The sequence below is a fragment of the Neopelma chrysocephalum genome, unplaced genomic scaffold, assembly GCF_003984885.1.
Source record: "Neopelma chrysocephalum unplaced genomic scaffold, ASM398488v2 Primary Assembly neopelma1_95431, whole genome shotgun sequence".
NCBI classification, from domain to species: Eukaryota; Metazoa; Chordata; class Aves; order Passeriformes; family Pipridae; genus Neopelma; species Neopelma chrysocephalum.
The window spans coordinates 138,661-150,849 of NW_020924104.1; the positions used below are offsets into that span (position 1 = coordinate 138,661).

The 12,189-nt window shown below is 43.4% G+C and overlaps 1 protein-coding gene across 1 annotated transcript; it reads right to left on the reverse strand.

Annotated features, from left to right (window-relative positions):
- Window positions 1-1,223: 1,223 nt before the first annotated feature.
- On the reverse strand, window positions 1,224-11,946 carry PTGER4 (prostaglandin E receptor 4). Its single transcript, XM_027708074.1, has 2 exons — window positions 10,831-11,946; window positions 1,224-3,383 (listed from the first exon to the last, which is right to left on the reverse strand). Exons 1-2 carry the CDS (start codon window positions 11,659-11,661, stop codon window positions 2,790-2,792), a joined length of 1,425 nt encoding a protein of 474 aa, XP_027563875.1. The 5' UTR covers window positions 11,662-11,946; the 3' UTR covers window positions 1,224-2,789.
- Between the last annotated feature and the right edge of the window lie 243 nt (window positions 11,947-12,189).

A 12,189-nucleotide genomic window follows, 5' to 3' on the forward strand; every position in this document is an offset into this window, starting at 1 on the left:
AGCTTTATTTTATGAGACTCACTGTGCTCAGGGAGACTGAGAAATATAATTCAGCAATGTGTTTGTGGTCAGCATTGGAGGAAGGTGCTAAACCTGAGCGGACTGTGGGTGAGGTGAGAGGTGTAATATTCTTGTCACCCTAAAAAAAGGCATGCTTGCCCAGTCCTTTAGCTGGACTGCTCCTGAACAGCCATCTGTGTTTGCAACTGGGCAGCCGAGGTGCTCCCATTTTGCCTTTGTGCACTGCCATGGAGCTGTGGCAATTCTAGTATTGCTCAGGAGACTTTGCAATCTGTGGGCTGGTTGGGAATCATGGATTTGTGTTGATGATGTGTGCTGCGAATCCAGTCCACTACTTGACACACCCGGAATGCTGTGGGCAGGAGGAACACCTCAGGCTTATCATATATGTTTGCTGAGGGAAGCTAGAAGGTCAGCTGCTTCAGATGGTCTTCGTTACCTTGAAGCTCTTTTCACGCCACATGTATTTCTCATCAGTAATGATGATAAAGAATAATAAAATCATATTAATGAAATAATTAAAAAATAAAAATAATAAACCCTTGCTTATTTAAAAACTAATTATACACTGTAGATGTTTAATTCTGTCATTGCATACAGTACCAATAACATTGGTGTGCTGCTTTGGGCCAGCTGCAAAGGTGTGGTCCCATATTGGTACATGTGGTGTTAGCTGCAGGTAGCAGTCCCACCTTCCTGCTCTGCCAGGTGCTATTTCCTGTCTTGGGAAGTATGGCGAGTCTATTCTATTTGTTGGTAATTAGTAAGCAACAGATCATAGTTAAGTGGTTTAATTGCAAAGAATTCAGGCAGATCTCCATCTGTAACTGCAGTAGGAACTTGGGTAATCTGTTCTCCAGCTTAACTGGTGGAAAACTGGCTTTTGCTGCAAATATTTGTGTAGAGATTTAACTTCACTTTCTATACATATGAAGGCAAATAAGCTCATCTGCTCCCCCATTAAAGGACAATGTTTTTCTTTGTTTGCTTACTTAAAGAATTTTTATGGCTCTATGTCAGTGTTCTTGGGAACATTTTTGAAGATGGCTACCTCTTGCTGATGGTGATCATGCTGTGGTGTTTTGGAAACTTACAGGACAAAGTATGTTTTGGCAGTAACTGAGCACAGAGCACTCCAAGATGGGAGGCTTGTTAAGGTGAGGACTTGGCACTGAATGGCAGACTCATGTAAACGTCTGAGATCAAGCAGAACATTTCCATTTAATTGTGATCCCCAAAATTACTTTGGTCGGTACAACTGCTTAAACATATCAACATAAGGCTCAAGATTTTCATTACAATATAGCATTCACATGAAAACACTTTAAGCAGCATAACATGCTTAGTATTTGACAAAACATCCTCCAGATATCTGTACAGAATTATTTTGATACACAGTGTTTCTGGAACAAGATCTAACCCTTACAACAAAAAACACAAAACTTCTTTTTGTCAGTGGTTAACAGCTGGTTTTGGTGATGTGTTTGCCATAAAAACTCTAGCAACAAATGCTTTTCAAGGTGTTCAAGACCAAGATATAGTTCTATATAATCTATACTTTAAATGAAGATTCTGCTTCCATGGTTTTTACATTTATTTGATGGAGTATCAGATTACACAGTCATAAAATTCTATTTACTATTTAAAGTAAAATGATAAATGTTATGAAAAAATACCTTTATTACATCGGTGATGCTTTAACTAAAGTGAATATTATGACTATTAACCAGGAGTTGAAAGTTTTGGGCCCTGATATTGAAAGCACTTCTATATGTCCTTAGCTTTACATGTAGGGAGTCTCCCTGGCAAGAGAGGGACTACTGTGATGGGCGTTGTTAAGTGTGTGCCTAAGGTGTGCAGACTGGGGGCCAAAGTACTCGGAGAGGCCCGCACGTGTTATACAGAGAAACATTCTCAGAATATAAATAAAATCTGGTTTTTTTAGTATATACATATACTGAAAACTAATATTCTTAACTGAAAGGACGTGTTTTCTTTTTCTCTCTTAAAAATGCATATATTCCCATTTCACTCAGAAAGTGCTTATGTATTCTCAGCTAGATAATTTACCTCATCAGCTGTGAATCTATCATGGACAACAAATCTGATCCAAGAATGTCTTATCAGCAGGAAATACTGAGGGAAGAGAAGGCTGGCAATCGTTTCTATATACCTTGTATTAATAACAAACCTTCTCATAGAGAAGAATAGACTTTTAAATATTTTCAATCCTGATATATATACAATGATAAAAATTCACATTTTCATGCTTTAGTGAGACACTTTAAAATAAAATCCTACCCCAGGCAGCTCTCAGAGTAGCTATGTCCAGTTCCTAGCAGCTGCCTGACATTCAGCTCTAGTACCAGAAGCTTAAACTCTTGATAGCTGAGCAACCATGGGGAGAGAAAACACAGTTCCACTAGACTTGGAAAAGGAAAAAAGAAAAGAAAAAAGCAAGTGATGGGTCTTTTTATTTCCAGAGGCCCTGTAGCTCTCCTGTGTCTCACAAGACCAGACCATTTATGTTTCCAGTCCCATCAGACCTGCACTGTACCATTTCTGATGGCAGGGCCCGAGTGCAATGTCTGTTCCACACAGTCCTCAGTAGTCTAAAATAAATGTACCCATCACACAGCAAGAGAAAAGTAGCCCTTTGAAGCACAGCTGAACCCCTCTTCCCACGAATAGGCAGAACACCTATCTATTGCACCAGTTTTTCCAATGTACCAGGAAGTATCCCCAGGGTTGATGCCTTTCATGGCAAGCTAGATGCACTTTTCTGATAAATTCAATGTCTCTGTGGGGAAGGTGACCTGGAGAGGGCCACTTTTGGATGTGGAGCTGGCTCCACCACCAGACCTGATTTCATTCACCAGGAGGACACTCTCGGAGTCCTGTCCCTGTGAGGAGTCAGAGGTCTCGGAGCTGCGCAGTGTCCTTACGGATGTGGTGTCGGACTGGGCCAAGCTGGTGCTGGGGCCTGGGAGCAGCACGCGGCCCCCGATGCTGCTCTCACTTAACTCCGGGGGGTAGAGCAGCGTTTGGGAGGTGCTGCTGATCTCCCTCAGCTCACGGGAGATGAATGAGGGTGACTGACTTGACATGGCAGAGGAGGTCCTGCGCCCATCCACGCAGTTGAAGTTGCCCCCTGAGTGCTGCCTCCGAGCCCCTCCAATGCGGCAGAAGAGGCACTTGATCTTCTCAATGGCTTTGCTGAGCACAGTCTTGCGGAGGAGGATGTAGACCCATGGGTCCAAGATGGGGTTCACTGAGGCGATGCGGATGGCTTGCAGGTCAGGGTTTTGCCTGACATCCTTCACCGGTGCCGGCTGGTACAGCTGGTTCACGAAGACACGGACCTACCCCGGGACATGAGGGAAGAGGAAGACACAGTTACACAATTGCATCACGAAAGTAAAGTTTACATTTCAAAGCAGAGATCTAGATTTGCTGTTGCAAGCTATGACAGAAGAAGAGGCTGGTGAAGTCAGGCATCTCAGACTGGCGGCCCTGAGTTCATTTTTGGAAATAGCAAAAAAAATCAGATAGATGAGAATTGGCCACCTATGTTACATGTAGGAAAGGACTGGATTTTTCTCTTTTTCGCCTCATAATTAATCATTGAACCTCCAACTTTTGGCTGATGTTTTTAAAAATTCCTGTGAACAAAGATGTAGACTTGTATCCCGCCTCCTTGGTGCACCTTGAGTCTTATGCTACCTGCAACGAGGTATCTGACTGAGGAGACCTGATCGGTTCCTCCAGCAAAGGTCTAATAATCATTTAGAAATGAACTCAAGCACAGATGATAATCCAAGTACACGAGACTCTGGAAACAAGACCAGAGTTGTTGATTCCCGAGTTTAGAAATGCATTTTCCTGGCACCTGTCCTTACTGGAATTGTTTATATAACCTCAAATGTTTGCTTGCTGCAGCATGGTTTGGAAAAATAGGAATGTAAAAAAAGAGGGGGGGGGGAAGAAAAAGAAAAGTTCTCCTACACAAGCCAGCATTTTGGTTTTACCTACAAAGATACTGAAGAAGTGGTCGAGAATTTAAGACGTTGAAGTTGCTGTGTGAAGTGACTATTTAATTAGCAATTTTGGTTTATCATGCATAAAATTTAAAACTAAAGGATCCTGTCTTCTACACAGAAATGTCTTCTTCACCTTATTCATCTATCTTCTTCTTCAGTTGGTCCCTTCCCTTGTTTAGAAGCCACTTTTGTAAATGGTACTATGAGTAAGGCACAGTTCAATTCTTGGGTATCATTCCAGTGTCACTAAGGAGAATGGCATCACAAGAGTTGGTTATGTTGATCCGTCTCTAATAGCTGTTCTCCATTTTAGCAAAACTATGCAGTGTCCAATTACAGGAAGGCCTAGGAAACCCACTGAAAATTGGATAGTGAAGATTCTATTTTCTTCAGATTGCCTAAGGTAAGTCAAAATAAATAATTATATTTTTATCTGATACAATAAAAATCTAGTAGCAAAATTATGAGGTTTTAGAATCTCATCCTTTACTCCTGAAATGAATCAAGTCTTGCCTAGCTAGGAGGTTACAGACAAGGAAGCAAGCAAGCATTTAAATAAATAAGCCAAACTAGGTAATTACCCTCTTAGGTAATTTTTATTAGAAGTCCTGCATGTCAAGCCATCCAAGTCTGATGAAAAATTTCACAATACTTGAGAAATTTTCCTACAACAGGGCAATGTGGTGGCATTCAGCCTTGTCAGGATTCAGAGATGGAGTGTGCTCCAAAGCTATCAATGAAGTATGTTTAGAATAACACAAAGTCCCTCTGTGGAAGCCCTGTGCATACAGCCTCTCTCAAACAGTCTGTCAAATTGATGATTGACTGTATTTTCTTTCTCAGCACTTTTCTCTAGGATTACGGGTAACCTAGTGAATTCAAAATATGGGAAAATCTTAAATTTAAACAGCAATATAGTGATCCCAGTTCTCATTACTTTTTATCATTTCTAACACAGCAGATGTCTTTCTGACAACTAATTTCCTGACCTTATTTATCTCTTAAGCCAAACGTGCCATTCAAGTACTTCAAAGAGTATTCCTATGCATAATGAACTTATTTTTATGGCTTTTTTTCCTTTTATTAAGCGCTTCCCTATTATTTTTAATATTTTTATTTTTTAACCATTTATTTTATAAATAAATGTATTTATACACATTTAAATTTAACCTATTTATTTTATAAATAATTTTCGCTACTTATGTTATAAATAAACAACAAATAAGTGGTTTATAAATAAATTCTTTTAAAATAAATAGCTTATAAATAAATTCCTCTAAAATAAATAGCGTCCTTTGCGATGTTGTATCGCTATGTGGTTCCATGGCTAAGAGAAGGCGAGCCTCTCCAGCAGCCGGGATTTTTAAATACCTGCAGTTTGGCTGTTATTCGTTGATGATTCCTTAAAAAACGTCCGTAATTAGGGATGGAGGGGGTCCCGTCCCGCCGCGGGCCGGGCGGTGCCGTTCCCGGGCTCACCGCGAGGTGGCACCGCTGCTCCGCCCGAGGGGCCTGTATATGGATGTGCGGTATATGTGTGTGTGTATATATAAAATATATATCTAATATGTATGATATGGATGTATAAAGTGTATGTATATGTATAACATATAACTATATGCAGGTCACATAAATAATCGCGCCCAGGCCAGGTGTCCCCGGGGGAGAGGGGCTCCAACCTGCGCCTACATCTCAATGCTGCCCCAAACGCCCCTTTCCCTGCCCCGCACCGCAGACCCCTCGTGCAGGCGGGGGCACCCCGCATCCTGTGGGTGCCGGCAGTCTGTGTTTATTTCAGGCGCTGAGCACAGGGCAGGTGTGTGCCTCACGGCGGGGACCCTCCCTGCCAGCAGCTCACACAGCCCCACGCAGCCACGGCTGGGGACAGGAGAGGTGCGCAGGGAGGGATGTCCGCTGACAAACCCACCTGGGTCAAACAACCAGAAGGCACACTTTGAAGACAACAGAGGCAATACACAGTTCAACTCGGAGACGTGATTTGTTTTTTTAATTTTTTTTTAACTTGGAGCTATAGTTACACGTCAGTGATTTAATAGTCGGATTGTTCTTTTGATAAGCAGCACGTGAAACTAAGGTACCTGTTCCACCTTTCTCTCTCTACCTGGCAGACTTTATGGAAAGGCGAAAATGTCTTCAAGTGGTGGTTCTGTGGCTGAAAAGGACTATTGCTGATGGTACAATGCAGTTTGCTTTATGCTATCTCTGCATGCTTTATTTCCTTTTGACTGATACACAGCATGTTTAGGTTAAACATTCATAAAGTGGACCTATTCAGTGAAAATTCTGACTGTACAAAACTGTTTCTACTTCCCAGAAAGGTCCCACAGATCTTATCAGAAGCTCCCCAGAATGTCATATGCGTGTATCAATTCAGACCTGTTGCTGGGGTTACATCTTAGGGCCAATAAGGTAAAAATTTATCCACGTTGGAATGTCAGTTCTATCCTTCTTCATTTATTGGTGAAACAACATTTACTAACAGATCATATAAAAGAACAGCAAGCAATGTACCCTGTTTCGGCTAAAAGTCCTCTGCTGCAGGAGGTAACATGATAAAAGATACTGCCTTGCATCTGCTGAGCAAGTGCCAAGTAAGTGGAATCCACTAAGTTATCTAATCTGATGCTTGAATTTGTGCAATTCGAAATCCTAATTAAAGAAAGAAGGAAGCCAGAACAATTCAGATCTCTAAAGAATGAGGTTTGTATGTTAGCTTTGAAACGGTAGAATCCAGACAACACATCTTATTAAAAGTATGAGCAGTTTGTTTGCAATTAAGAAGCACATAGCTTTAAGGTACGTCAAGTTTATGCTCATGATAGGTACTCGTGGGATCAAAGTTCTGTGTGCTGTTTGTGCTTTTCTTTTTTACTAACTACAGATGGAAGTCATGATTTCTAATCCTATGAAGCATTATAAAGTGACTTTTATAGTTCCAGTCACACTAGTAATTGTCTTCACAGCTCCTACCTGCCCTCAAAATCTCCCCACATGCTGATAAGATAAATTTAAAAAACGTATATGGCAGTAAGCAGGAACAAGTTTTTCAGCTCCATAAGCCAATAACCTTTGCCCTTCAAGGGCTTAGTGTCTGCTTGGTGGATACTCCACTACTAAAAAATAATGTCTGACATCTGCAGACAGTGCCTGATATTAAAAAGTTGAAAGCAGCCAAGCCAAAAAAAAATCCACTTTTAGATCAATTAAACATCAAGTTAGAAACTCCTGATTATTTCAGGCAATCAACAAGATGTGCACCCTGAAACATTACCTTTTATTTTTCATTTCATCATAATTTAACAACAATGTTCAGTGGTCAGGATGAGAAAAAGACCTCACACTTAAAAATTTTAAGAGTATTTGACAGACTGCTGGACAGAATTACAGACTTTGAGTAGTGTGTGCCTATTTACTCTTGAAAGAGTTTGGTGTTCTTTAAAAGGCTGGATACTAATTTCTATTCTCTCCTTGACAAAATCCCTCCTAATATATGTTATTCCCTCCATTTTACGCTGTCCAATTCTAGTTTCTAAAAAGTCAAAATATTTTAAGAGATGACATAACCAGTCAGGAGATAAGAGTCAGCACATAAGCTATGAATTTTTCTTATTTAATTTTTAAACAATTGTGAGATTTGTGTCTTTCACACTGCTTTCTGCACATTGAGAACACACCATGTTATATCAGAAGTTTCCTTTCACAATTTTTTTTCATTTAACTTCTCTGATAAATTTGATCAGCCCCCAGTTCTGTCAAATTCATTCAGCATTTTACACAATCCCCCCTGATCTTGTTTCAGCACTTGTTACTGTAAAATTTTGCTGATTTTATGAGTAAGTCACTAAAACACTAAACAACCCTACTTGTGAACTATGTGCTGAAGCATTTCATTATTAAAAACTACTGTTCTCTGTGACTCAGTTATTTCAGGGCTATTTAATATTTCAAGACCTGAGGGGTTTTTTTTTTTTTGGTCAAACATAAGTATCTGCTATCTTATTGTCTTGTGAAAGTGTTCGTTCTAAAATGTTAGAGGTTTATGTGTCTCTTTCAGCAGTTGCTTTGCTCTGACTTAACTGATGGTTTCAGCTGAAATCATCAGTAGGAAGTCAGCTCCCGAGAAAACTTCAGTCACAAAGCACCCTCTGAGCCCGCTCTGTGTGTCTGAATCATGCTGGCAGCACCACTTCACCATTTGTATAGTCTTGATGACTGCCAGGCTGACCTGTTATAGGTGAGCCTCTCAGTCAGTGAGGACTTTCTAAAACTCCTCTGAGTCATGAAAATGTAAGTCTCTATATTAATAATTTACATATTTGTGCTAGTGGTTCGTTCCCAGGATTTATAGCATAAAGGTGTCACTTCTTAGAGTTTCCCCATTCTTAACCTCAGTGTACATACACCCAGAGGGCTTAACACAGCATCTTGCATGGCAGTACATCATGGCACAAAGAAGCACATGTAGCTGTGGCTTATTCCCACAGAGGGAGGCAAATGACTTAAAAAATCTACTTAACAATGAAGAAATTTAACCACACTGGACACTGTGATGATGTGTATCTATGTGGTTATTTGGTTGGGTTTTTTTTAGAGAAAGGTTCCTTTTATTTTTAGTCATACATTTAAGTGAAATCAGAGTCTCTTACCTCATTTCAGATATAGAAAATATGTGCTGGTTTAGCAGGGAAAATCTAACTTATGTGAACACTCCCAAGGTAATGCTGTGCCTTTGTAAGAAGTGAAATCAAGGTCTGGGAGAACTACACACCTTTATCACCTGCACCTTCACATACTTCTGCTATATGCAAGTTTTTCAGTAGCTACTGTTTAAATAATAAACCTTTTGCCCCACCTAGGTTCATTAATTTTAACTCTCAACGATCCAGTTCCCTTTCTGGTAACCCCTACCTCTTGATTTTTCCCCCCCTTTTTTTTAGCTTTATGTGAAAGACTGCCTAGGTCTAAATGGATATAAACAATTTCATTTTGCATTTCGCATCCAGACTCCTCAGCCTTCCTCTAGCTGCTGTGCCACAGGATAAAGTTTGGCTTTTTTCTGAAACTGCTGAAGTCTATCTATCATGTTACAGCACCGTATTTAATTCACAGAACCTATTCCCTGCAGTTACCAGCACCTCTTTTGAAAATGCATTATTGCTCCTTTTGTGAAGTAGCTGTTTTCATGCTAAGTTAATCAAATTAAGTAGTCACCCCTCACTACTGTCGGTGTTTTCGGCCACCTGATGCATCCCGCTGCAGCCAGTCAGCTCATTCCCGCAGTTTCTGGACCTGGACTGCAGGGCAGGCTGTCTAACGCGTGTGCTCCTCCCGCGGACACCCCGTGTGCAGCTCCAGCAGCACCTCTCGACCTCCTTCAGATGTCAAGCAAGGAGCACATGGCACCGTGCTCGGTCGTGCCTCGGCAAAGTGACAACGCCGAAGAACAGGAGCCGGCAGCCGGGGCACTGGTGCTCCAGCACAGCTACACTTCACTAGCTCCTGTTTATGTTAGTAATGTGGCAAAACGGGCCCAACCCTTGTGATTACAGCTCCTCTGAGCTGAGGGGGATGGACTCGCTGACAGCTGAGTCCTGTTCACATGCCCTTCTCCGAACTCCTTTACACTGTTTTGCATCCCCAGCTGGCCAGCTGTATTTGACATACTTTGTACCCCCTTTGTGACAGAGGGATCACCCTACTGACGATAAACCACGTTAAAACAGTCCTTCCAAAAACACCCTTCTGTCTGACAACCACTGCATGGGTCCCTACTGTGTTTTGGAACATGGCAAATAAGGCAAGACAGCTACTTGTTTAATGTCTCTGAGCCAGAGGAGGACAGGGGTTTGCCAAGCTTTACTATGGTGCCTGCCAAGCAAGAACTGAGCCTCCAGCTGGTGGGTTTCATTTGAGTTTTTTTGTCTTTCTTGGAGATAAGGTGGAGGAATAGAAAAATGTGGATTCCGAGTGTTCAATTTAATGACACTAATTATATCAGCCTTTTCAGAAAATTAGCAAATGGTTAGTGGTAATGTTATTTGACCTTTCAGTATGATCTCAAAGTTTATGTGGGCCAGATTCCTCCAACACTCATTTAACTAAGCAATACTCCAACAGGTGGTTCCACCGAGTTTACTCCTCCCATTGTGTGGGGAGCTCCTGGAGGGATGTCTGTGTGGGATCTACCTCAGAGATCATGCATGACTCCCTTAGGAGGGGAAGCTTAGCTCAGGTTTTGGTTGTCAGGCACTCTGAACGTTGCTGGTGCCAGGTGAACACAACCCTGTCCTCCCTCTGCACATCAAGGACCGTTGTACAGCATATACCTTGCTGTTCAGCAACAGTATGCACAAATTTGAAACACACCAAACATCCAGAAATGCAGGCCAGACCCAAACCTCACTCATCACAAATTAATTTTGCAGGTGAACTTTAAAGTGCCTTTAGCTTTCAGTAGGATTTTTGCTATGTGAATTCCAGTTGAACAGCGGAACAATCATTGAGAATTTTTGGCACTCTATTTTAACCAACCAAAGCAGTCCAAGACTTGGGATAAGCATGTTTCTTTTTGTGTAAATATAAATCTACTCAACTTTCTCTCATCACGCACATATGTTAACAGCCTTTGAGTTATTATAACCCTTTGTGGCACTAGCTAAATAGGAATCTGTCCTACAAGCACAGACTAGGAGGAAGCACAGACAGTGTGGGTGATGGAACAGAAGTAAGGTTGCATGATGTTACTCACCACCAGAGGAATGGAGCAGATGACCACCACCAGGGAAGTGGCAATGAGCAGAATGACCATCTGGATCTCTGCTCCGGCCATCCGACGGAAGCTCCGGCGTCTGCGAAAGTCAGATAAACGGCTGGAGGTGGTGTCTGTCCCCAGGGACGTGCGTCTCATGAACTGGCGGTGCATGCGAATGAGAGCCACGCACACCAGGATGTTGCAGATCACAGTCACCATGATCAGGAAGGAGCTGAAGCCTGCATACATGTAGGAATATGCTGCATGGGTGGCCTCCTTTGTTCGCCAGTCTATAAAACACCAAGTGTAAGGGTACTGCATGGTAGATTTGCCAAGCCCCATGCTGGGGAGGGCGCAGAACAGCACGTTGGAAGCATAGATGGCAAAGAGTGTGAGCCCTGCCAGCTTCTTGTCCACGTAATGGTTGTAGAAATAGGCATGGTTAATGGCCAGGTATCTCTCTATAGACATGGCACAGATAATGCTGAGGCCAGAGAGTCCAAAGAAGAGGAGGATGAAGGAGCTGTACTCACACAGAGCAGGTCCTCCTGGCCAGCGGTTCTGCAGGTAAGTGGCAATTGTGACTGGACTCACCAGGCAGGTCCCCAAGAGATCGGTGACAGCCAGCCCACAGACCAGCGTGTAGAAAGTGGTCTCCTTCTGCTCCTTCCTGGACTTGCAGAGCACCACGATGGCTATGAGGTTGCCCACCACGCCGAAGATGAACATGACGGTGGGGATGGTGGGGGGCTTCCCGCCCTCGGCCCCGCTGGCGGTCCCGTTGGCGGAGCCGTTCGCAGGTGACATGCTGGTGGGGTCGAATGACATGATGCTCACACTGCAGGCGGCGAGTCCAGAGACGGCAAGGTCGGCTCCGAAAAGGAAAGGACGAGGAAGGGAGGGGAGGGGGGTTGTTTAGTGAGAAAGTAAAAATTCAAATGAGCGAGAAGTTTAAAAAAAAAAAAAAGTGGCGTGTTTGAGTTAAGGAAAGAAAGAAAAAAAAGTCCTAAAAAGGGGCCGAAGAGGGGTACCGTCCGGCAGCCACCGACCGCAGCCGGGGGAGTCGTGGCCGCCTGTTCCTGCCGCAGCTCCGCGCCCAGCCCGGAGGGGGATCGGGGAGGGGGGCCCGAGCCGAGCGGGGCCGAGCGGAGCCGCCTCGCCGCCTCACTGCCTCTCACTCCGACGCCGGGCAGCGCTCAGCGCCGCGCTGGGGCGGCCCTGCGAGGGCGTGCGGGGAATGCCCGAGGGGGCGGCGTGAGAAGGTGCCGGGGCAGCGCGGTGGCCGCGGCTCATCCCCGTCCCGCCGGCCGGCGGTGTGCGGGGTGGTGCGGAGCCGAGCGGAGCCGTGCAGGGAGC